Source organism: Pseudorca crassidens, chromosome 16 (assembly GCF_039906515.1).
Source record: "Pseudorca crassidens isolate mPseCra1 chromosome 16, mPseCra1.hap1, whole genome shotgun sequence".
In the NCBI taxonomy this organism is placed as follows: domain Eukaryota; kingdom Metazoa; phylum Chordata; class Mammalia; order Artiodactyla; family Delphinidae; genus Pseudorca; species Pseudorca crassidens.
The window spans coordinates 7,819,793-7,845,493 of NC_090311.1; the positions used below are offsets into that span (position 1 = coordinate 7,819,793).

The following is a 25,701-nucleotide window of genomic DNA, read 5'->3' on the forward strand; positions in this document are numbered from 1 at the left end:
CTTCATTTCATCTTCTCCCTGTTCCCCGCAATATCCAATACACAGGCAGGTCCCATTGGTCCTACTCCCAAAACATCTAATTCACCCCCTTCTGTTCATCTCCATTGCCACCCCCTAGTCCACGCCCTATCATGTCTCCCTGGACCACACAAGGGTCTCCCAACTGGCTGTTCCCCTGTTTCCTCTGGAGCCCGGCCATCTGCCCCACTGCCAGCTCATTCTCCACTTTGCAGCCAGAGATCTTCTTAAAATATTTTGTTTTCTGGTGCAGTATTTTTTTCCAGCACTTTTTGAGACAAAATTGACAAAATATTTGTCATTTGATATCTTGAATGGGAAATACATCCACATGGTTCAGAACTTTAAAAAATGTTTATATACGAAGTTACCGAGGGAAGAGCCTTGCTCCCATCCCTACCCCCAACCACCTAGTTCTCCCCAATCACTTGCCTTCCAGCTCTTCACAGGTTGAAGCTCTTCCCTCCAGTTTCCTTATACAAACACACCAGCAGGAATACACACTTGCATTTCTGCCTTTTCCACCCAAAAGATGGCACAGTGCACATCCTGTCTTCACTGACAGCACGTCTACATGGCAGGCATGCTCGTTCTTTTTTATGCAGCATGGAATTCCACTGTGTAGAAGGATAGACTGTAATACTCCCCTAGCGATGGATAGTTGAGCTGTTTCCAGTCTTTTGCTATTTCTCAAGGCACTGCCATGAATGACCTCCCACCTATGTCATTTCTCATGTATGAGGCAGTACGCTGATAGATCATGCCAAATGCATCTTCCACAAGCAATATAAGACAGGGTCTGCTTCCACAAACTCTCACCAAGAGAATGCGTTCCCAAAGTTGTGGATTTTGGCCGATTTTCTCAAATTGATGAAAAAAGGCATCTCAGGATCGTTTTAATTTGCACTTCTCTTATTCGAGTAAGGCTGAGCATCTTTCCTGTGCTTTTCCTTTGTGTTTCTATTTGTTTTCCTTTCCTATGAATTGTTTATATCCTTTGTGCCTCTTTCTATTGGGTTGTTGATTTGTTGGTGTTGTCGATTTCTAGATTTTGAGGCGTAGCTACAAAGGTATTCTCCTACTCCAAGATTTCAAAGGGAATCTCTCCTGTTTTCATTTACTTATATGGTTTCACTTTCTACATTTAAATGTCTTGAAAACATAAATCAGATCACACGACACTCCTGCCTAAAATCTTCAGTGACTTCTCATTGCACCCAGTATGGAATCCAGACAGCTCTCTGTGACCCTCAGGTCCCTGCCTGCTGTAGCCCTGAGCACCCTCGCTAGTGCCCACTCTCTCTTCAGTTCCGTGAGTGCGTGCGATCTGCTGAGTTCTCCTCCCGAGCTCTCCTCCGAGCTCTCCTCCGCCTCAGGCTTTGCAGCCACTGTTCCCTTCAGATGCAAGGCACTTCCTCCTCCACTTCACCCCATGCCTCCTCTTACCCTCTGGTTCTGCGATGCCAGTGGCAATTACAAAGCCCAGGGCCCAGTGGTGCCAACAGTGGTCCTGGCAGTGTCTTCTGTGCACAAGACTTGGTGGGCAAGACGCCCTCCTACCGTCTAAGCAGACAGTCAAGGCAGTCCAACTTAATTACAATGCCAGCCACGTATGTAATTTAAAGTTTTCTGGTAACCACATTAACAAAGGTTAAAAGAAGGGGGAATTAATTTAATATATTTTATTTAAGCTAACATATTCAAATTACTATCATTTCAATATGTAACCAATATAAAACAATACAATGAACTTTATACATTTTTTCTCACTAAGTCTTCAAAATCCAGTGTGGGTTGTACACTTACTTACACCACATCTAAATTCAGACTTGCCACATTCCAAGCGCTCAAAGGCAAGGAATGGGGCTGCGCTGTTGGACAGGGGCGCAACTCTAACCAGCAGGGTCCCGGTGCTCATCCCGGGACGCCGTTTGCCTGTCACACCCGGCGCCTGCAGCGCAATCCTCCCGGGACCAGCCCACCGCTCGCCGGGCGGGGCGGGGCCAGAGCAGCAGCCCCGCCCCGCCCCCCGGCAGCGGCCCACAGGACCCGGCTGAGCACAGCGCCGGGCGCTCCAGGCGGCCTGCGCGGCCCACTCACCTCGCCAGCGCCTCCACAGAGCCTACAATCGGCGCACCGCCGCCCTCACCGCCGTCGTACAGCACGCCTGAGATGTCGAGCAGCACCCCGCGCACGCCGGCCAGCCGCTCGCCCCACGCAGCCATTGCGTCCCGCCTGCGCCTCGGCCCCCGCGTCCCAACCGGCGCCTGGAAGCTGCGGCCGCGCTCGCCGCGCAGGGTTGCCTGGGAAGTGTAGTCCCGCGGGCGGGGCGGGGCAGAGCTGGGCCAGTGGGGCGTGGCCGGGCGCAAACCCGGCAAGACGGGCGCTGCTTCCCGACTCCCGAGTCACGCGCTCCCAAAATGGGAGCCTTTTCACCTGGAGATCAGTGGATAAAGGGTCAACCTCCCTAAAATTGGAGCAAGGCAGATTGGGACGAGGAGGCAACCGGAAAAGTAACAAAAATTAAAGAGAACAGGCAAGACCTTCATTGGTGTTTTCCTGTGGCCCGATGACACTCCTAACAGCAATGGAGATAGTTGGGCCCACAGACTGGACGATGCTGCGCGCCTGAGAAGCAATGATAAGGTAACGAATCTCTAAAGACATGTATGAAGTGTAAGCTATGATGCCAGAACAAGGTGGAAGAAAAATAAATGTTCAGGGACCGGAATTGTTCAAGAAGTGATAAGATGGCTACTGACAGAAATATTATGCCATGAAAAAAGGAAGACTAGGTTACAACATGAAAAACGCTCACGATATAACATTGTGTGAAAAAGCAGAGGGACTTCCCTAGCTGTCCGGTGGTTAAGACTCGGCTTCCAATGCAGGGGGCGTGGGTTCCATCCCTCGTTGAGGAACTAAGATCCCACATGCGGAGTGGTGCAGCCAAAAAAAAAAAAAAGCAGAATGCAAAATTGTATGTAGACCTCTGCCTACAAAAATAAGGCGTAGGAATGGCTGAGAAGAAAATGGGAATATTTCAATGTGTTAGCCCAGTGAGATTTTGGATGAATTTTTACATTCTATTTAATGTTACATCGTTTTTGTAATAAATAAAAGTTGGTAGAAAAGGGGAAGAGTTTCCTTAACTGCCCTTTTGACCCTTTCAAGTGTTTAAACTGAAACTTCAAAAAATTTGACTTCTGGGACTTCCCTGGTGGCACAGCGGTTAAGAATCCGCCTGCCAAAGCAGGGGACACGGGTTCAAGACCTGGTCCCGGAAGATCCCACATGCGCGGAGCAACTAAGCCCGTGCGCCACAACTACTGAGGCTGCGTTCTAGAGCCCGCGAGCCACAACTGCTGAGCCCGTGTGCCACAACTACCGAAGCCTGTGCACCTAGAGCCCATGCTCCGCAACAAGAGAAGCCACCACAATGAGATGTCCGTGCACTGCAATGAAGAGTAGCCCCGCTCGCCGCAACTAGAGAAAGCCTGCGCACAGCAACAAAGACCCCATGCAGCCAAAAATAAATAAAATAAATAAATTTATTTTTTAAAAAATTGACTTCTCTTAGCCTGACTTAACTTTAAGTTTTCAAAAAAAGACCATATTAGGGTGGCCATTTTGTTTCAGGCTCTTGATTCACAGATGGCATGAAGAATTCATCAGAATATTAGAACTTTAACCCAGTTCAATGAATCGTGCGTGTCATGTTGATAAGTTTACTAGGAAAACTGTGTACTCCGCTGATTTTACAGGAGAAATATAAAATATAGTTCCTGCCTTTTGGGGATTTACAATCTGGTTGGGGGAGAAATGAATATGAGACGTCATATTAATCATGGTTCTTGGGCTTCCCTGGTGGCGCAGTGGTTAAGAATCTGCCTGCCAACACAGGGGTCATGGGTTCAAGCCCTGGTCCGGCAAGATCCCACATGCTGTGGAGCAACTAAGCCCATGCGCCGCAGCTACTGAGCCTGTGCTCTACAGCCTGTGAGCCACAACTACTGAGCCAGTGTGCCACAACTACTGAAGCCCACGCGCCTAGAGCCTGAGCTCCGCAACAAGAGAAGCCACCACAATGAGAAGCCAGAGCACCACAATGAAGAGTAGCCCCTGCTCGCTGCAACTAGAGAAAGCCCACACACAGCAAAAAAGACCCAATGCAGCCAAAAGTAAATAAATAAAATAAAATTTTTTAAAAAATCATGGTTCTTAGTTGCAGACAATAGAAACTTCTCCAGCTAGAGGGGTAAGTTTATACAAGGCATCAAGGAGCTTACAGATTTCCAGGGGGACTGGGTAACCAAGCTCAAGTACCACACAGCAAAGAGCCATGCAGCTCTGAGAAATGCCCAATTTCATTGTTCCACTGAGACCACTGCCCCATCACTTGGCTCTTAAGATGACAGGAACCTGATAGTATTGCCCCGAAAGAACCAAATCCACCCACCATACCTTCAGAGAATTCTCCCTCTCCACCTATGGTCACCATCTCACTTTCACCATGTCTGGCTTGGTGGAACCTAGTGCAACCTGCAAGGGAGTCTGGGAAATGCAGTGTTTGCATTCCAGATTCTGTGGTACAGGAACTGAGTGAGTCCGTCTGGATAATCTACCACGATCATCATGAGCCATACATCACCCATGTATAGAGCTTCAACTCTGTGGGCTTAGTGGGTCCCAGGGTCCAAAAAGGTCTAAAGTGTGATCTTTGCCTTTGAGTCAAGACTGGGCAGAGAACAAGATGTACACGTTTAAGATTACTGATCAAACGTGTGCAGAGTGCCAGTGAGTGACAGACAAAGCCAAGACGATGGACTCTGTGGGCTGTGGAGGGCGGCTGTGGTTTCTGAGCAGAGGGGCAGCCTGAAATGGACCTTGAAGCATGGCTGGGCTTTAGTTTCATGCCAAAGAGGAAGAGGAGAAAGGGCACTTCTGCCTGTGGTGGTGAGTCCACGCGTAGTTCTCCCTCTCCCATTAGCTGGGCATGACTTTGGGCAAATCACTTTCTGTATCTAAGATTATGGAGACAGAATAATGGCTCCTTGAAGATGCCCACATCCTACTTCCCAGGACCTGTGAGTGTGTTACCTCCCATGGCAAAGGGGACTTTGCAGATGTGATTAAGCTAAAGATCTGGAAATGTGAGATTATCCGGGATGACCCACATGGGCTCGATCTAATCACAAGAGTCCTTATAAAGGAAAGATGGAGGCAGGAGAAGAGTCAGAGGAGGCAGGAGAAGAGTCAGAGGAGACATGACAACACGTCATGCCGAGATTTGAAAATGCTATGCTGCTGGGCTTGAACACGAAGGAGCCACGAGCCACGAAATGCAGGCAGCCTCTAGAAGCTGGAAAAGGCGAAGAAATGGATTCTCCCCTACAGCCTCCAGAGGAGCACAGCCCTGAGAACACCTTGATTTTAGGAGTTCTTGCCTCTAGAACTGTAAGAGGACAAATTTGTGTTTTTTAAGCCACTAAGTTTGTGGTAATTTATTACAGCAATAATAGGAAATGAATACAGGGACCCAAGTCTCTCACCTGAAGAAGGACATGTTGGTCCAAGGCAACAGATCTCTCTAAGTGTGGGCTCAGACCTAACCCAAAAGTCCATGACCTTTCTTTGGATGTAACAGAAGAGCATTGTATAAGTTAGAGTTGTTTTGGCTGCATGTAACAGAAATCCACCTATAGTCGCTCAACCAGATAGACTTACTCTTTCTCATATATCAAGAAGCCAAGAGGACTGGAGAACGGACTTGAGGATATGGGGATGGGGAAGGGTGAGCTGTGACAGGGTGAGAGAGAGTCATGGACATATATACACTAACAAACGTAAGGTAGATAGCTAGTGGGAAGCAGCCGCATGGCACAGGGACCGCCTGGAGGGGTGGGATAGGGAGGGTGGGAGGGAGGGAGACGCAAGAGGGAAGAGATATGGGAACATATGTATATGTATAACTGAGTCACTTTGTTATAAAGCAGAAACTAACACACCATTGTAAAGCAATTATACCCCAATAAAGATGTTAAAAAAAAAAAAAAAAAAGAAGCCAAGAGGAAGTCAGCCCTGGGCAGGTACAGCAGTTCCCAGGAACACTGGGAAACAGTCTACCTCCAACTTTCTGCTTCACCATCCTTAGGCTTTCACCCTCATGCTATCAAGATGTCTGCTGTACCCCCAGGCATCATGTCTGCATTTCAAGAAAGAAAGGAAAGGAAAAGGGAAAAGGGCCTCTGACAACTGAGTCTTGCCCTTTATACCAGGAAAAACAAAAGCTGCCCCAGAATCCAGACCCAACAGATTCTTGTTTATATCTTTTGGGCCAGAGCTAGTCAAGTGGCACATTAACACTCCAGTGTGCAGGGATGTAAGAGCTTGGCCTCTTACACTTCCAATAGCAAGTCTACAAATCATGTCTGAATTTCAGCTTAAATATGAATCCTTCCAATCCTCTTTTGCTGTAGTAGATGTGTGTATAATCCTTCCAGACTGGCTTGTATTAGCTAGGACTCTTTGGTTGCCAGTGACAGAAACCCAACGGCAAATGGCTTAAATTTAAAAGGAATTTATTGGCTCTTGTAACCAGTCTAGCAATTGATGGCTTCAGATGTAGCTGGTTCTAAGGCTCGAATGGTGGTGTTCTGGGCTCTCTGACTCTCCATTTCTTGGCTCTGCCCCCTTCTCTGGGTTCACTTCCTTCTCTCCGTGTGGCCAGGCTCTCTCTAGGCAGTGGGGAGGGAGGGCTGTGGCAGTTCCAGGCCACAGAGCCCTGGGTAAACCATATGGTAAAGAACATTTTCCTCAATTTGGCCTGATAGTTGCAGAAAGAACTCTGACTGGCCCTCATGTCTGTGTTCAGGGGGAAGAGGTACTGTGAGGATGCAGCCTGACTTAGGTGCCGAGGAGGGGCACTTGAGTAGAGCCTCACCACGGCCACATAGAATGGGGGAGGAATGCCCCCAGCAAAAGGCAGGGCATTGTAACAAGAGTGTTATGGTCTGAAAGTTTATGTTCTCACAGAATCATGTGTTGAAATCCTAACCCCTAAGGTGATGGTATTAGGAGGTGGGGCTTTTGGGAGGTGATTAGGTCATGAGGTTGGAGCCCTCATGATTGGGACTAGTGCCCTCATAGAAGAGACCCCCGGGACTTCCCTGGTGGTGCAGTGGTTAGGAATCCACCTGCCAGGGCTTCCCTGGTGGCGCAGTGGTTAAGAATCCATCTGCCAATGCAGGGGACACGGGTTCGAGCCCGGGTTCGAGCCCTGGTCCGGGAAGATCCCACATGCCGCGGAGCAACTAAGCCCATGCGCTACAACTACTGAGCCTGCATGCCACAACTACTAAAGTCCGTGCACCTAGAGCCCGTGCTCTGCAACAAGAGAAGCCACCGCAATGAGAAGCCGGCGCACTGCAACAAAGAGTAGCCGCCGCTCACCGCAACTAGAGAAAGCCCACACACAGCAACGAAGACCTAATGCAGCCAAAAATAAATTAAAAAAAAAAAAAAAGAATCCACCTGCCAATGCAGGGGACACGGGTTCGAGCTCTGATCTGGAAAGATCCCACATGCCGCGGGGCAACTAAGCCCGCATGCCACAACTACTGAAGCCTGTGTGCCTAGAGCCTGTGCTCTGCAACAAAAGAAGCCACTGCAATGAGAAGCCCACACACCGCAACGAAGGGTAGCCCCTGCTTGCCGCACCTAGAGAAAGCCCATGCGCAGCAATGAAGACCCAACGCAGCCATAAATAAATAAATAAAAAGAGAGACCCCAGAGAGCTAGCTCGTTCCTTCCACCATGTGAGGACACAGTAAGAAGTCAGCTGTCTGCAACCTGGAAGAGGGTTCCCCCCAGAACCCGAACATGCTGGCACCCTGATCTTGGACTGCCAGCCTCTAGAACTGTGAGCAATACATTTCTGTTGTATATAAGCCACTCAGCCTGTGGTATTTTGTTTTAGCAGCCCAAACAGACTAAGAGAAAGAAAGCAGGAAGAGACACCGTGCCGGCAAGATTAGCGGGTGTCTACTACCCACAGAGACCCTTCATTCTGAACAAAGTCTGGTTTTCCCTGGAAAGTGAAACCAGACCAAGGGAGGCCTACCTGAGCCAAGGAGTTCTCTTATCACGGTGGGCCTCAGTGAAAAAAAAAAGGAGAGATCCATTGATCCAGAAGTGTCTCTCCAGCTTTAGTGTGCATTAGAAGATTCCTGCGGGAGAGAGCCTGATTGGTCCTGCAGGAGGCCACTCCCACCCTGGGGCCCTTGATTGGCAATCCCGCCACTACCACATGTAAGGAGGATATCTGAGCAAAGTCAAATTACCAGTACCAGAAAAGGGGATGAGGACGCTGATCCCAAAAAGCAAGAGATGTCCACCCGGGCTGGATGGAAGCCCACTGCCCACTCGCCAGGATCCAAGGGCTGGCCAGAGTCTCTGAGAAGGTAGCACGCATGGGCAGGGGACGCATACACATCTTACCCGGAACCTAGCTTGTCCAGGGACCAAGGCTGCACAAGCAGCTGGAACAGATAGTGAAGAGCCTGGCATTCAGTGCAGAGGCCTTTAGTCTTCACCCCACGAACCACAGTAGCCATGGAAACACCCAAACAGTGAAGGTGGGGTCACTTGACATATGCATGGCTGGAGTGGCAAACTTGTGACCCACAGACCTGTTTCTGATGGCCTGATTTTCAACACTGTGAACTGATTACCAGCATTGGAGATGTCACGTAAGAGGTCAGATTTCCGGGCTTCCCTGGTGGCGCAGTGGTTGAGAGCCCGCCTGCCGATGCAGGGGACACGGGTTCGTGCCCCGGTCTGGGAAGATCCCACATGCCGCGGAGCGGCTGGGCCCGTGAGCCATGGCCGCTGAGCCTGCGCGTCCGGAGCCTGTGCTCCGCAACGGGAGAGGCCGCAACAGTGAGAGGCCTAGGTACCGCAAAAAAAAAAAAGAGTTCAGATTTCCAGTTTCTCTGAGGCAATGTGGAGATCTGGCAGCACTGATCAGCCTTCCTGCAAGGGCACCACCCACCAGCTGGAGCAGCAGCCCTTCAACGTGAGTCGCAGGTACTCCAGCCGGCCAGGGTCCTCGGCCAGCTGGCTTGCTCATGGAGGCCAGGGCTGTCCCTCCAAGGGCTGGAGTTAGCATAGCCATGTGAGGTGAACAGCCTGCTGGGGCAGCAAGGCTGCAGGCAGGGAGGCCAGGAAAAGAAGATTAAAGGCATGAATAACAAAGGACGAAATAATGCCATTTGCAGCAACATGGATGGACCTGGAGATTATCACACTAAGTCAGTCAGACGGAGACAGACAAATATCATATGATATCACTTGCATGTGGCATCTAAAATATGATACAGGTCTTCCCCGGCGGTCCAGTGGTCAAGCCTCCGCACTTCCACTGCAGGAGGAGCGGGTTCAATCCCTGGTCAGGGAACTAAGATCCCGCACGCCGCTTGGTGTGGCCAAAAGTTTTAAAAAATAAAAATAAAATAAAATATAGAATAAAATAGGATACAAATGAACTTATTTACAAAACAGAAACAGACCCACAGACATAGAAAACAAACTTATGGTTACCAGAAGGGAAAGGAGGTGGGGCAGGGATAAACTAGGAATTTGGCATTAGCAGATACAAACTACTATATATAAAATAAATAAACAACAAGGTCCTACTGTATAGTACAGGGAATTATGTTCAATAGCCTGTAATAAACCATAATGGAAAGGAATACCAAAAATATATATATATCTGAATGACTTTGCTGTATACCAGACACAAACACAGCATTGTAAATCAACTATACTTCAATTAAAAAAAAAAAAGATTGAAGGCATGAAATTTGGGCACAGAGGTGGGGAACAGAGGACTTTGTCCCCTGCCTTGCAGGAAATCACCCAAGAATGATAGATCACACAGATCTCCATTCAACCGGGAAGCAAGTGCTTCATACACTTGCCAAGCCCTACCTTTCTCCCTTGTCTATATTCTGCCTGTGCCTCTCTTTGTACGGTCTGAACATGGCGTGTGATGCTCACAGTCAGAAAGAGCCAGCATTGTGTCCCTGTTCCTTCTGCCTCTGTCCTTCCCCAAGTCTCTCCTCATGTGTCCTCAACTTGTCACTTGGCATTTTTCCCCCATTCTCTTTCTCCCAATGACATGCCTCTACTTTTCCAGGTGCCCAGAGCAATTTGGTTAGCCTGGCAATTCCCTTCTCTTGGGTTTCTCCTGGGAATATCTTAAAACGTTAGAAAACACTGAATGTAAGAGCTTCCAAAACTGCATCCCAAAACCTGCACCACGGTATCCTCCCAGGCAGTGCCAGGGCTCTAGTCATTTTCTCAGAGGTCATTTTCCATATCCCATTTCTGTGTGTAACTTTGAAGGAAAGCCGTTCGATAAATGTCTACAATTGGACTTCACCCTGGGGCAGGAATGTGACTTCCTTTAAGAGAAGAACTTTACCGAACCAGGCTCTGAAATCTCACTTCCCTGGTTCAAATCTCAACTTCACCACTTCCTAGCTCTGGGGTCGTGGGCAAACTTGCTCTTAAGCTTGGTTTTCTCGACTGTAAATTGGGGATATAATAGTGCCTGCTTCATGGGGTCGTGCATGGGGAGAGTTAAATGAAATAACCCCAAATAAGCGAAAGCTTAGCCAAGTGCCTGGTCCAGAGCAAGTGCCCAAGAAAGGAGAGCAATTACTGTTAATACTAATTGTCGCTCTCAGGACAATCCCCCTCCCATTGTTTTCTCACCTTCTTTGATGCTTCCTCCAAATTTCTGAAATAAAGAAATTGATTGTTTTTTTAACCTGTTGATTTCAAAAAAGAAATACTGATTTCTTAAAGCAAGATATATTAAGTAAACATTTTTATTTGGGTTGCAGACTGGGGACAGGTGGGAAGGCTACACTTAAAGCTTTCACAAATCAAAGCCTCCGAAGTAGGTTTTTAAGAGGAATACTTGCTCTGCTTGGCAGTCAGAGTTCAAAGCCCTGGGGGGGAAATGGTAAACTAGCCTTTAACTGTAAATGAACTCTCCAGCAACAAGAGATACAGAGTCAAGTAAACATTTAACAACTGATTCTGCTGCTCCCAGTAGTTTCTTTTTAACATCCAGTGCCTCGCCCCTCCCATTCTGCAGCCAGACTTCAGTTAAAGAAGTACGCGGTTCACTACTCCCCCTTTGTCACCGAGATGTGCCTTATGAAGCTGTCTCTTGGCATTAATGTCCTACCCTGTGGGCTGGCCCAAACTGCAGGGTTTTACCTAGAGAATTTAAGTTGTATTTTATTTCAGAAACATAAGATTTTATCTAAGGTGCTTTAACACAGCTCCGAAGGCTGCTCTCCCTCTGCATGTACTGCAAATTCTCTCCATTGTTAACGCTGTTCACGGCCCTGGCAGCAGCTTCTCAAGGCTGTGCTGGAATTATAGGCCACTTTGTTTGTGGAATAGCTCGGGAAGCTTGGCACCATTGATTTGCATCAGTGCCTCCGGAATAGACTTTGCCTTCTCCTTAAAGATACTATCTAAACTGTGAAATTCATTAAATAGCCCCAGAAATAGATCAGGTTATTTAACACGACATCCCTAATGGCGCAATATCTCAGCTGTCTGCACTGATAGTGAACATTGTCTTGGATAGTGTTATCAGCCCAGGACACCCGCTATGAATATTGATCCCGAGCTTGTTACAGCCATCACTTGCCATCAGGACAGGTCAGGGATGGAACCCACCTAGCATCAAAGCAATTTAAAGACAGCACTCAGGCGGAATTTTAATGCCCACGCTGAAAACACAAATCAACTCCGTGCATGGGGGGAAAGTGGCTTGCTGGCTATGGATATCCTTATTACATAGGAACACCTTGTGTATAAATACACGCATGAGGATGTTAGCAAGTCAACACATCTCCAAATTGTTCCTATATGAAGTCTCACTGCCTTCTAGTCATTTACAAAGCAGGTGGCCAGAAACACAATTCCCCAAGGCACACTCTCCCCTCACCAAGTTGAAGAATTTAACCTGTTCTTTGGGTGGGGTGCTTCTCTTTAAGCTGTGGGTGAATAAGAGGGAACATTTTCTATTCCTGCAATGTCGATGGGAGACACCGCGCTGTTTCTTGTGGCGTCTGTCTCCAGATGCCAAGTCCTGAGTGCAAGGGTTCACATAACCTTGTGCTGCACTGAACACACATATCAGAAATAAAGGACAAGGAAAAAAGAAAGACAACTAACAGGAGTTTTTAAGATTCACAGTCTTAAAGCACATGGCCTTTACGTGTTCTTGACTTTCCAATTTGTTGCTTCTACTTTCTCTGCTCCTTTTCTGTATTTAACACCTGTGGACCTCAAAGGAAAAGTGATTCATATTATTTGAACAAAATTTTTGGAGACAATTGATAAAGTGAAATGAAAATGACCCAGGTTTGGCCTGCCCTGGCTTCTGCGCCTTACATGTCCCTCTGGTTGGGGGCATTCGGTGCCCTCTGGAATGCCAGCCCACCTTCCTGTGAAAGTGGTTTCAATATTTCTTACAGAACAGATAAGAAGAGGGACCATGGGATGCCAGAAACGTCCATTCTGGAGCTCCCTTAAAGAGATCTATATCTAGCTACCTTGAAGAACCTAAATATGAAAAAATATGAATGTGGGTGGAAAAATGTAAAAGGGGACTGGGATCAGTGGGGAGGGAGAAAGAAAAGAAAGATTTTAAAAAATTTTTATTTTATTGAAGTATACTTGATTTACAAATGTTGTGTTAATTTCTGCTGTACAGCAAAGTGACTCAGTTATACATATATACATTATTTTTCATATTCTTTTCCATTATGGTTTATCACAGGATATTGAACACAGTCCCCTGTGCTATACAGTAGGATCTTGTTGTTTAAGAAGGTTTTTTTTTTTTTTTTAAATCAAGTGAGAACCGAGTGAGAAAGACTTGTCAAAACAAAAAACAAAGTACCCTATCTGTGATCTGGAAGGTTCTGTGATTGGCAATCCATGTTCCTGGGTACCATGGTTTAGTGCCATGGCCACCTGCTTTGGTTTTCCCAAGGCCCACATTCCCTCTGATGGGAGGTGGTCCATTGGGCTCGGCCAGGGCACTTCCTGTTCTGATTTCCTTTTAAAAGCACAATCCATCTCTGCTTTAGGACTGAAGCTGGCTTGAATTTCGGCACGGCTTTAAAGTCCCCAGGGAATACAGTGGCCGCCTCTGGGAGGGGCCACGAAGTTTGAATGAGAAAAGCTCCTAGAAGCTGGCCTGTAAGACCTTCTCTACAATAACGGAGGGGATTAGCAGCACACACCCCTCCCTCCTCCCCCACGCACTTCAGTGAGAAGGTTTCTCCTCCCCTTCCTACTCTTACCTGACCGGACAATCTTAATTGCCAAGTCATTGTTTGGAAACCCCATGGGGCAGGGAAGAAAGGGACAACAGCCTTAGAGGTAGTTCTGGGCAGAGGGGTAGAAGCCTCAGAATCTGCCGCTGAGATAAATGCTTAGCGCTCAGACTTCTCCCCAAACCACAAAAGGGAACAAAAGAATGTTAAGAAGGGCCTGGCTGGTGGAAGCTTCCCCAAGGACTGATGTACACCATCCCACGGGACTTGGTGGGGCAAATGGAAGCTTTTACAATTGTCTCTGTTCTTTGACCTTAAATCCAAACCAGGCAAACACCTTTTAACCTTTTTCTTCTTGGGGCTAGGGGGAGGATGAGGGTCAAAGATGCAGCCTGATTCCCAGAGACCCAATATCTGTGCACGTGATCAAACCTGTGACTCTGAAGAAGGCCTGAAGGGCATCAGGCATTGTGCTCGGCGTCCCTGCAGGCTAGGGCAGCCACCCTCACCTGGCTCACCTGCCCTCACCAGGGCATCTCACCTGGCTCTGAGACCGCAACCCGCAAGGTTTCCAAAGCGGCAAGTCCTCTTGGTGGGGGTTCAGACATCTCTCCAAAACCCCTGCTGCCCTCTGACCTCCAGAGTGGAAGGAAAAACCTCTGACACAGTGCGGGACTTTCTTTGTTATTTCCCAGCGAGCAGAACGTACTGAAAAGAAAAATGGTCCGGGAAAGAAGCCCTGGGTTCGAATCCGAACTCTGTCACCAACTAACAGTGACCCTGGGCGACGTCACTTTTCATCTTTGAACCTTAATTTCCTCATCTTAAAGCTGGGATAATAGTCTTGCCAGGCCACGCCCACCGCACAGGGATGCTCAGAGGATCAAACGAGATCGCGCAAGTCTAAGGGCTTTGTGAACTGTAAACTGTGAGAACAAGAGGGCTTTTAAATCCGAGGTGATCAGGACTGAGGCCATTGCTGTGATTCACTGGCGAGGCAGGAGATGTGCTGAGCGTTGCCTTGAAGTTATCAGTGCTGGCCTCAATTGCATTTCCAATTCAAAGGCGGGTGCACTGGGGGAAGGGTGCAAATCGTAGCCCAAGTCAGGGTGGGTGTATTGGGAGGATCTCTGGGACGAAAGCGTCCAGACTTCCCTCCCTCGCGCACCCCGAGTTTCCGCAGGTTGGGCGGAGGAGCGCTGAGCCGGCGACGCTGTCCCGGCGGGAGCGCGCATCAGACTCACCAAGGCGCCCCCTCGCCGAGGCTAGAGGTCCCCGAGCCTTAGTCTTGGGGCTGCTGCGAGCGCGCCCTGCACTTGGCGGGGACCTGGGCAGCCCAAGTGCCAATCCGCGCTCAGCCCCCCGCGGCTCTCTCCACGCCCCCCTCCCCAGCTTCTCTTGGCCGTCCCGACCCTCCTACCGGCTGAGAACTGCGGCCGAGCCACAGCCGAAGGCAAGCCCGAGCGCGGCCATCCCGGACTCCGCGCCGCCGGCCTCCGGCCCGCGGGCGGCGGGCATGCTGGCATGGCAGGACGGCGGGGCCAAGGCGGCTCCCTCCCACCACAAAATCTCCTTCTCGGTTCTGGACATCCTGGACCCTCAGAAATTCACCCGCGCTGCGCTCCCAGCCGTGCGCCCTGCTCCCCGGGAAGCCAAGAAAAGTTTGGCAGAGGCCGAAGCAAGGAAGGACTCCAGCCGAGACCCGGCCCGGCAGCGAGAGACGCCTGGTAAGGATGCGAGGCGGCCTCCGGCCCCGGAAAGCCCCAGCTTACATGATAGGATGGGAAGGTGGGAGGGAGAGCCGTGGATCGGGTGAGTAGCCCTTAGCGGCGTCTTCCCCAAGGGGAGAAGGCACACAGGACCAGGCGCATAATTAAATTGACGCAGAAAGGGGGCCTCCAGCATCCTGGGTCAGGGATTTGCCACCGAAGCCTGTCCCTGCTTACCCGCCAAGCAAGCAAGCACCCCAGCTCTGATTTACTCGCAGAGGAAACTCTTACCCAGCGCCCACCTCGTCCAGGCTCATTCATTTATTGGGCATTTAATTGTCCCCTATGTGCCAGGACCTGGGCTAGAGACTGAGATAAAAGTCAGCAAAAACTTCGAAACCTGCGAGGTAGACAGCATCCTTAACGAGGTAGACAGCATCATCTCTCCATTTTCTGGATGAGGAAGCTGAGGCTGAATCATGTGTCCTAAGTCTTAGTAGGCAGTGAGGTCCGGTTTTCGCACCCAGGGCCCACTTCCAACCATCCAGAGACAGCTGCAGAGACTCCGCTGCCCCGCACGCTCACTCTCCCCAGATCCAGTCGTTGACTGGGCTGGGGCCGGAGTGGGGTGGGGTGACGGGAGGCTGTTGGTCCTTTCTCCTCAAAACCCTTTTTGATTTAACCCCTAACTCTGGGAATTCCTTGGCGGTCCAGTGATTAGGACTTCACCTTCCACTGCAGGCGACACGGGTTCGATCCCTGGTGGGGGAACTGGGATCCCACAAGCCACGTGCGGCAAAAACAAACAAACAAAACAACTCCTAACTCTGGAGGACACCAGACGAGGGGTCCAGGAAAGTTTGTGTCTGAAAGGAAAGACAAAAAACAGCAGGACCCAAGCTGGGTGAGGCGCGGGCACGAGGTCCCCTGGAGGGACGCCAAAGATCGGAGGCTCAGGTCAGGGAAAGGCTTGAAGTCTCGGCAGCTCCCCGGCTTCCCTTCCCCAAGTTTAGCGGTGATTGTCTGGGGCTCTGGGCGCCTCTGGCGGCTGCGCTTGGGCCTGGGCGGTCTGCCTGGTAATTGTTCGGATCGCCCCTCGCAGGGGCCGCTCTCCCCTTTCCCCAGCCCCATGATCGATATTCTATTACTGGCGCCTGCATATCTCCTGCCCGCAGCTTGCAGGTACCGACTTCAAACCCCCTTTTCCCTGTCTGATCCTAATATTGTTCGATTAAAACTTACCTTTAATAGATGACATCTATCGATCCGGCCCCGCACAAATCTGAAACTCTATTAACACGGCAGGAGAAAGAAGATGGGAAAGAGGGAATTTCACTTTAAAAGGGAGGAGGGGGCGCTTAATAACTTCTTTTTTAATTGCTGGCAGTTCTAGGCCAAAATAGGCTTCTAGGGACTGGGGAGACAGCCCCAAACGCACTTGACATATAGATGTCTTAATGTACAGCGATAAGGTTGTCCAATAAGGTCGTTATTCTTTCTTAATGCGGAGTGTCACTCTTTCATTCGAAATACACTTCTCGGACGCCTACTAGGTAGTAGGTGGGTGAAGAGAAAGCGGGCACTACAACGCTAACTCCCACCTCCTGGAAAGGGCTTGCAACTAAGAGCGGTCGTGGGGGTGAGGGCAGGGAGCGCAATTCCGGAGAGGGGCAGGGCTGGGCTCTGGGTTGGGCAGAGAGAGCTGCCTGCTCTGGGGAGGACGAGGGCCAGTTCTAGGGACCAGGACCGGCCGGGTAGTTCCGGGCTTCTGATCACCGTCCCCTTCTCCCCTAGATGCTGCGGGCCGAGGCGCCGGCTTGGCGTCCCCCCTGGAGGGCTCTGAGGCGGAGGAGGCGGAGGACGAGGACTTGGAGGACGCAGGGCGGCGGCAGCTGCGGGAGCGGACTGCGCGCCTGCAGGAGGCCCGGACGCGCTCCCCCGAGGCCCGGGCCGCGGCATCGGCGGCGGGAGAGAGCAGCGCGGGCGGCCTCGCGGGCTCCCCGGGCTCGCCGGGCTCCCCGCGGCCCCGGCGCCGGCGCTCAGAGCCCAGCTGCTCCAAGCCGCGGCGCGCGCGCACCGCCTTCACGTACGAGCAGCTGGTGGCCTTGGAGAACAAGTTCCGGGCCACGCGCTACCTGTCTGTGTGCGAGCGCCTGAACCTCGCGCTATCGCTTAGCCTCACTGAGACGCAGGTCAAAATTTGGTTCCAGAACCGCAGGACCAAGTGGAAGAAGCAGAACCCCGGCGCTGAAGGCGCGGCGCAGGCGGGAGTTGGCGCGCCCCAGCCTGGGACTTCGGCGGGGGCGGGCAGCGGCGGCGGTGGCAGCGGCGGCGCGGGGGCCAGCCCGGGTCAGCTGGGCCCGGCCGCGCATCCTTTTCAGACTTTCCCCTCCTACTCGGCGGCCAACGTCCTCTTCCCGGCCGCCGCCTCCTTCCCGCTGACGGCCGCCGCCGCCAGGGGCTCCTTTGCGCCCTTCCTCGGGCCCTCCTACCTGACCCCTTTCTACGCCCCACATCTATGAACCCGGAGCCCCTCGGGCCCCACTTCGTCCGGATTCACGAGTGATTGGCGTGGACTTGTGGTCCCCACCCCACGGAGGGGCGCCAACGCGCAGGGACTGCCCCCTCCTGGTGCGCGGGTGTCTGCGCGCCCCCTTCCCTCCCCGCTGCCGGGAGGCGCCGCCAGAGGGCAGGGAGAGGCCGCCTGCCGACTCCCCGCCGCGCGTCTCCCCGCCTAGCTGAACCCTGGAATTCACGCGGTCCACTAAAGGGGGTCAAGGATCTGCCATCTTTAAAAGTGTCCGGAGACGGAGGCTGTCCTTAAACCTTCCCGTTTCTGGACCTTGTTCTTCACTTTCGGTCAGGCTTAATTCAGTTCAAGGGTTCTTTCTGAGGGTCTGGGTGTTCGGCGGCGCGGGGCTAACCCAGCGGCGGGGATGGTGTCCAGAGGGAGACAAGACCCGCCCTCCAGCTGCTCACACCTAGGATGGAATCTTCAAAGGCTGTGGCTCACTCGGAGGGTAAGGAGCTTTCCCTTTTCACAGCTGATTGTTTCCCATTTCATACTCGATTACTGGCCCAAACCCAGCGATTCCTTCCAAATGCCGAACAAAGTTGGAGAAAGCTGAGTCTGTGAGCGCACACTGCCGCCGTGAAATGGACTACTTTTTAAATGCATAATACTCTACATTTTTAGGTCTTCGTTTAAGGTTAGGACTTGAGCGCGACTCTCATTCCAAACAGGCTCTCCACAGGCTATTCCTGAGAAAATGTGTCCCTGATTTTCCGGAGGAGACCGGAAGTTCTTTTGGGAAATGCAACAGCTTTATTGCTAGACTTGCCAGCTGAAGTAGACGCACTTCCACATCATTGCAAGTTGTTTTTTCTTTTTTTGCGGCACGCGGGCCTCTCACTGCTGTGGCCTCTCCCGTTGCGGAGCAAGGCTCTGGACGCGCAGGCTCAGCGGCCATGGCTCACGGGCCCAGCCGCTCCGCGGCATGTGGGATGATCTTCCCGGACCGGGGCACGAACCCGTGTCCCCTGCATCGGCAGGCGGACTCTCAACCACTGCGCCACCAGGGAAGCCCCCACTGCAAGTTTTGAGAACAGCTTTGATAAACCACGGCTATGGCCCCAAAGGCATAAAGATAACAAAGAGACAAATGGCTCAACTAAAATCTTGAGGTCTATGCATGAGACTGCCCATTTGGGTATGCAGTATTGGATACTGTAAAACTTCAGTCTTGGCTAATATGTCTGTCCCAGCAAATCCTAGGCTCCCAGTAGTGATCGAACCCGGGGGAGAGTTCGCGCCTCCAGCACACGCTGCAGTCATGAATTGGACTATATATATATATATTTTTTGCAGTACGCGGGCCTCTCACTGCTGTGGCCTCTCCCGTTGCGGAGCACAGGCTCCGGTCGCGCAGGCTCAGCGGCCATGGCTCACGGGCCCAGCCGCTCCGCGGCATTCTTCCCAGACCGGGGCACGACCTCGTGTCCCCTGGATCGGCAGGCGAACTCTCAACCACTGCGCCACCAGGGAAGCCCTGGACTACTTTTTTAAAGCACAAACTCAACGTTTTTAGAGCTTCATCTAAGATTCTGACTTGAAAGATACTCTGTTCCACACAGACTCTCCAAGATGGCATGGTGAACAAGCAAAAGGTCGTTAGGAGCTGTAAGAGAAATAATTTTGGGGTGTAAAAAGCTACCATGGAAGCAAAAAGCATATTTATGATGGATTCAACTGCAGTAACTTAATATACGGATGAGCATTCTAACTGCTGCTTTCGTTATCTCCCTTAAGAATTAGTTCTGTAAGATTCTCTTGCCGGCTTTGTTTGGAATACCCTTCCTTTGGTTTTTTATGTGATATGATTTGTAGCCCGTATCTCAGAAAACCAGACCTCCCCAACTAGGTCATGTATGTTTCACTCTAACCTTTTTTCCAGGACTTTAGGCCCGGTGATATCTATATGGATACCATTCCTTGCTATTTCTTGGTAGCCTGTGTCATTAATAAGTAAATTTAATGATCAATGGCTTCTTGTAAAGTAAGAGCATGCTGTTTGGTATTATGAACACATGATATTATTATAATCTTGAAATATCTACTTCAGTTATTATTGGGAATGAGAAAATATTCCTTTCTTCCAAATTAAATGAAGACTTCACATTCATGGGACTCTCATAAGATTTGAGAATATGTATTATTTAATTATAATTTGTTAATTAGACTCTTTTCCTTTTATTCTGAAGGAGAAAAGTGTCCCCAAACAATGCATTATGACTTTCTAAAAGACAACTGATGCCAGATGAGATTCAAAATGCAGTTACTATAGTAGAGAATATTATTTTATTCACTTTACATATCGATAAACATTCCTTCAGTAACTGTTTCTCAGTTTCTCAGAAGCAACATTCCATGTATCCCAGTAGGCAATTCAAATACACAGAGGCAAGTTCTGTAACAAAGAATCCGAATTTCTGTAAGACTCGGGAAACATTCTATTCCTCTCAGGTACCAGAATCACAGGAGACTCCATTTGGAGAGAGGGACTGGGGAGGGAGGTGGGAGGCTTATCTATGGACTAGCATGGAGTGCTATACTTGCTGACGTTTCTTGTTTCTTCGGATTTTAACAGAGTAATGCTCGAAGTGTGTGACTTTGGACTTCTGCTGCTTTAAAAGGCCCAGTGGCTTTCCAACCAAATGCTTAGACTCAATCTATTGATGTGTTTGTCTAATAAATTTTGTTTGTAATAATTTCTTGTTTAATTATTTCTTGTTCTTTATTAGCAAAGCTTTTAAATAATTTTATAATTATCAGAGGTTGTATATATGTATTCCCATTCCCACCCCCCACCAACTAGCATTCATCAATAGAGGGTATCTTTACCCTAACACGACTTTTTTTTTTTTTTTTAAATCAATTTCAGGGGCTTCCCTCGTGGCACAGTAGTTAAGAATCCGCCTGCCAATGCAGGGGACATGGGTTTGATCCCTGGTCCAGGAAGATCCCACATGCCGTGGAGCAACTAAGCCTGTGCGCCACAACTACTGAGCCTACACTCTAGAGCCCACGAGCCACAACTTCTGAGCCCTCGTGCCACAACTACTGAAGCCGGCACGCCTAGAGCCTGTGCTCCTCAACAAGAGAAGCCACCGCAATGAGAAGCCTGTGCACCACAATGAAGAGTAGCCCCCGCTGGATGCAACTAGAGAAAGCCCATGCGCAGAAACGAAGACCCAACACAACCCCCCCAAAATAAATAAATAAATAAATAAATATTTTAAAAAAAGAAAAGAAAATCAATTTCAAAGCCCCAAAGACAGCCGGTGCAGAAGGTCACCGAACACTAACAGTTGCTTTGTGGCTTTGGAATCTTTTTTTTTTTTTTAAGATTTTTTTGATGTGGACCATTTTTAAAGTCTTTATTGAATTTGTTACAATATTGCTTCTATTTTATGTTTTGGCTTTCTGGCCGCGAGGCATATGGGAGCTTAGCTCCCCAACCAAGGATTGAACCTGCACCCCCTGCACTGGAAGGCAAAGTCTTAACCACTGGACCTCCAGGGAAGTCCCCCTAACACGACTTTCTTAAGTCATCTTTTTCAGACCCTTGCTAGATACACACATAGTAGCTCCGTTTGTAGGCAGTATATACAAAAACACATTTAGGCCATTTCCATAGTGAAAGCAAAGCATCTTTACAGAATTTTAATTAGTGGCTACAAATTAAATCAACACCAGGTTTCCAGGACATTAACTTCCTAGCCTTACTTTACAAGTTCTGAATACCCCATATAGAGTCTGGTAGATAACTTTTCAGACTTGGGCCATCCACTGGTCATAAATTTCTGATGTTAAAAATGATCATTTTAAAATCAACTTATTTACAAGCCAGAAACAGACCCACGGGGTGGGGGAGGGATAAAGTAGGAATTTGAGATTACCATATACAAACTACTATGTATAAGAAAACATAAACAACAAGGTCCTACTGTATATCACAGGGAAATATATTCAATATCCTGTGATAAACCATTAAGGAAAAGAATATGAAAAAGCATATATATATATATGTATATCTCTCTCTCTCTCTCTCTGAATCACTTTGTTGTATACCAGAAATTAACACAACATTGTAAATCAACTATACTTAAAACAAATTACCATTTCATATTCCCACTTGAAAACATGTAGCCAGGGAGCCTTATTTAAAGGAGTGATTAGAGAGCATTTTTGCATTGAGAGACCCCCAACCATTTTATGGGCACAGATCAGCTTAGTGTATTTGTTCTTTTAGGAATGACTCTTAAGAACCTATTTAACTAGGTTTTTAAAATTATGAGTAGGCTAGCATAGAAATTCTTCAATACATAATAAATACATTTAAAAACATAATTCCATATGGTCAATTGAAGGGAAGCATCTAAGAGTCTAAGGGGAGGTGGGAAGACACAGATTCAGAGAAAGAGAAACAGGGAAAGAGAAAGGCCCCCTTCTCCCTCCAGCAGAAGGAAAACTCAGGAGGAGCCGGGTTGTGGAGACAAAGGGGGAGACACCCAGTGGGAGACTCCCAGTAGGGTTGCTCTTGCTGCACCTAACTCCTCCTGGTTCCCTTGGGCTGTGGTTTTCAAGGACGAGGTGAAGGCCCCTGGCCTCTGGTTGGGTTCAAAGCCACCTCCACCCCTCAGTCAACAGATGAACTTGGCAAGCTCCCCATGTCTCTGGGCCTCAGTTTCCTCACCATAGTGCCTGGCTCGGAGGACTGCACAAGAGTCTATGTGGAAGGCACTTAGTTCAGTGCCTGACACAATGAGGTAGTTATTATCCCAGTTGAAGCTGGAAAGGACATTAAAGATGCTGAACCTAGGCCAACCCCCACCTTTACAAAATTTTATTGCAGTAGAATAAACACAGAAACTGAATATATCGGATGGGTACAGCTTGGGCATCTTCACAGACAGAACACCTGCGTAATCAGCGCCCAGATCAAGAGCAGAACATTGTGAGCACCCCAGGCCCCCCGTGTCACCTTCCCATACCTCCCTCCCCAAGGGTGACTGCTGTCCTACTTCTAACAGCATGGATTAGCTGTGCCTGTTTTTTCCTTTTAAATATAAAAATGGAATCCAACGGAATGTATCCCTGTGTCTGGCTTTCTTGGTTCAACATCATTTGTGAGTTCCATCCATGTTGTATAGTGTTATAAATTATTTATTCCTATTTCTGATGACCTATTACTGTATACACTTGCTACAATTTATCCATTCTTACTTTTTGTTTTTGTTTTTTTGTTCATCTGCTTTTTTGGCCGTGCCGTGCAGATTGTGGGATCTTAATTCCCCGACCAGGGATATAACCCATGTCCCCTGCTTTGGGAGCACAGAGTCTTCACCACTGGAAGTCCCTATCCATTCTACTGTTGATGGATAATCAGATTCTTTGGGGCCATTTTGATTAAACAGTCTTATACATGTCTTTTGGTAAATAACATCTTCATATTTCCATTAGGAATACATCTATGAGTGGGGTTACTGGGTATGCATAGGTCTAGCGTTAGCAGATACTGCCCATCAGTTTGCCAGCGGTTGTTGCAATTTACATTCCCACCTGAAATGAATGAGTTCCAGGTGTGGCTTCCCTGGTGGCACAGTGGTTAAGAATCCTCCAGCCATTGCAGGGGACCCGGGTTTGAGCCCTGGTCCAGGAAGATCCCACATGCCGTGGAGCAACTAAGCCCATGCGCCACAACTACTGAGCCTGCACTCTAGAGCCTGTGAACCACAACTACTGAGCCCACGTGCCACAACTACGGAAGCCCCCGCACCTAGAGCCCACGCTCCGCAATAAGAGAAGCCACCACAATGAGAAGCCCGCGCACCGCAACAAAGAGTAGTCCCCGCTCACCACTACTAGAGAAAGCCCACGTGCAGCAACGAAGACCCAACGCAGCCAAAAATAAATAAAATTAAATTCAAAACAAAAAAAAAAGAGTCCCAGGTGTTCCACATCCTTCCATCACTTAGGACTGACCACTTTTTCATTCCAATGATTCCAGAAGGTATGTAGTAGTATCACATTTATGTTTCAATTTTCATTTCCTGAGGGGTAATGACATTGACTCTGTCTTCATATGCCTATTGGCCATTTGGTATCTGTTTTGGTGATGTGCCTAATCAGATCTTCTGCCCACTGGTTAACCCTCCCATTTACTGGTAAAATAAACTGAATCTTAGAGAGGAGGTGACTTGCCCAAGATCACCCATATTACCTTAGAAACTGTGACTCATTGAGGTTGTGTGACTTGCCCAAGGTCACACAGCTAGTAGGAAGAAAGCAGAACCCGAAACCAGGGCCTAATAACTCTAGGGTGATTTATGTTGTACATGGGGCCATCAAACATATGAAATATTTGGTTTAAAAAATATTTTTAAATGATCTGAGAGCTGTTTGGCATTTTGTATTTACAGGTCAAGTGTCAGTCTTGAAAGGGTATCCACAGTTCCTTCTTCCCTCCCTCTCCAACTTCCTTCCTGCCACACGGTGTACTGAGCCACTCATTCTGTGCCAACAACTGTTCCGGTGATGGGAATTTATTAAGGCAAACAAGGTCCCAGGCACAGGGACAATTACAGTCTGCGTATTCCCTTCCTTTCCTATGACTACACTGGTCTGTGGAGTCAAAACAGGAAGGCCCTTTTTTTTTTTTTTGGTACGCGGGCCTCTCACTGTTGTGGCCTCTCCCATTGCGGGGCGCAGGCTCAGGACGCGCAGGCTCAGCGGCCATGGCTCACGGGCCCAGCCGCTCCGCAGCACGTGGGATCTTCCCGGACCGGGCCACGAACCCGCGTCCCCTGCATCGGCAGGCGGACTCTCAACAACTGCGCCACCAGGGAAGCCTGGGAGTACGGAGTCTTAACCACTGCACCACTGTGTCCTATCTTATCCTTTTAAATACGCCTTATCCAGGCTTTCCTGGTGGCGCAGTGGTTGAGAGTCCGCCTGCCGATGCAGGGGACGCGGGTTCGTGGCCCGGTCCGGGAAGATCCCACGTGCTGCGGAGCGGCTGGGCCCGTGAGCCATGGCCGCTGAGCCTGCGCGTCCTGAGCCTGCGCTCCGCAATGGGAGAGGCCACAACAGTGAGAGGCCCGCGTACCAAAAAAAAAAAAAAAAAGACTCCATACTCCCAATGCAGGGGGCCTGGGGGTTCGATCTAGATCCCACATGCATACCGCAACTAACAGTTCACATGCCACAACTAAGGAGCCCTGGAGCCGCAACTAAGGAGGTTGCCTGCCACAACTAAGACCCAGCACAACCAAATAAATAAATAAATATTTTAAAAAATAATAAAAGGATGAGATAATAAAATTAAATAGAATTTATAACATTTTCTTCCTGCATATCTCTATTTCATCTTACATCTCCTTCCCACTTTTTGGAGATTGGTGTCCTGGCAGACAGGATGATTCCTGATACACTGCTTTTCTGCCTGGGTGGCCAGATCCTTTTGTAAAAAGGTGAGGCCTCACCGTGTCACTTGGCACCTACTACATTTTATATTGTATCATTTTCTACTTGTTTCATCTGGGAGACCCTCCCCCCTGCACCCGCCAGCCCCTGTCTCTGGCAGTTCTTCCACATAGGTCTTATATCTCTCACATCGGAATATGTTGGTATTCCACCAATTCTGTAGGCAGATAGGGTAGGGGGTCCCCAGAGGAAAAGAACCAGATACAGCTTTTTGACATAAGAGAAGCCATTCTGACCTAAACCGTTTTGTCACCTAAGCCTGGCCACAGTGCTTCTCCTTGAACAGGTCTTAGTAATTAATGATCTTAAGGGAACAAAGGAAAGCAAGAACAGAAGAAAAGCAGTCAAGAAGCAATAGTGCAGTAATAAAACAGAGTCCTAGTTCCTCCTCAAGGGATATACGTTACAATCTAATACATATCTTTGAGTTGTTCTATGGGAACCAAGGCCCCCATCCAGGTGGAGGATGGTTATCTACTTGCTAAGACCCCAGACTGGTCGGAAGCCAGGGAATGATGATGTTGACCTTTTCTGACCCTCAGGACTAAAGTTTAGA

General features: G+C 49.1%; 3 protein-coding genes across 6 annotated transcripts in view; 2 read left to right on the forward strand and 1 right to left on the reverse strand.

Moving 5' to 3' along the window:
- Positions 1-2,329, reverse strand: part of LHPP (phospholysine phosphohistidine inorganic pyrophosphate phosphatase) — a 134,639-nt gene extending 132,310 nt beyond the window's left edge. Inside the window, exon 1 of one of the 4 annotated variants that reach the window (XM_067709115.1) lies at positions 2,119-2,326. In XM_067709115.1, coding sequence (XP_067565216.1) covers positions 2,119-2,243 — 125 coding nt within the window. In that variant the 5' untranslated portion in view covers positions 2,244-2,326. Of the gene's footprint in view, positions 1-2,118 lie in introns of all 4 variants that reach the window. The other 3 variants (XM_067709119.1, XM_067709116.1, XM_067709118.1) reach the window with 3 other exon arrangements.
- The window catches only part of OAT (ornithine aminotransferase), a 104,809-nt gene that overhangs the window by 52,259 nt on the left and 26,849 nt on the right, over positions 1-25,701 (forward strand). The window lies entirely within an intron of this gene.
- Positions 14,908-20,340, forward strand: NKX1-2 (NK1 homeobox 2). The gene is made up of 2 exons (XM_067709108.1): positions 14,908-15,118; positions 16,895-20,340. Exons 1-2 carry the CDS (start codon positions 14,908-14,910, stop codon positions 17,620-17,622), a joined length of 939 nt encoding a protein of 312 aa, XP_067565209.1. The 3' UTR covers positions 17,623-20,340.

Bases quoted from the DNA above. Each gene is read 5' to 3' on its own strand.
- NKX1-2 (XM_067709108.1), top strand. From the start codon at position 14,908: ATGCTGGCATGGCAGGACGGCGGGGCCAAGGCGGCTCCCTCCCACCAC. The intron at 15,119-16,894 runs GTAAGGATGCGA...CTTCTCCCCTAG, and splicing joins CCGGCAGCGAGAGACGCCTG to ATGCTGCGGGCCGAGGCGCC.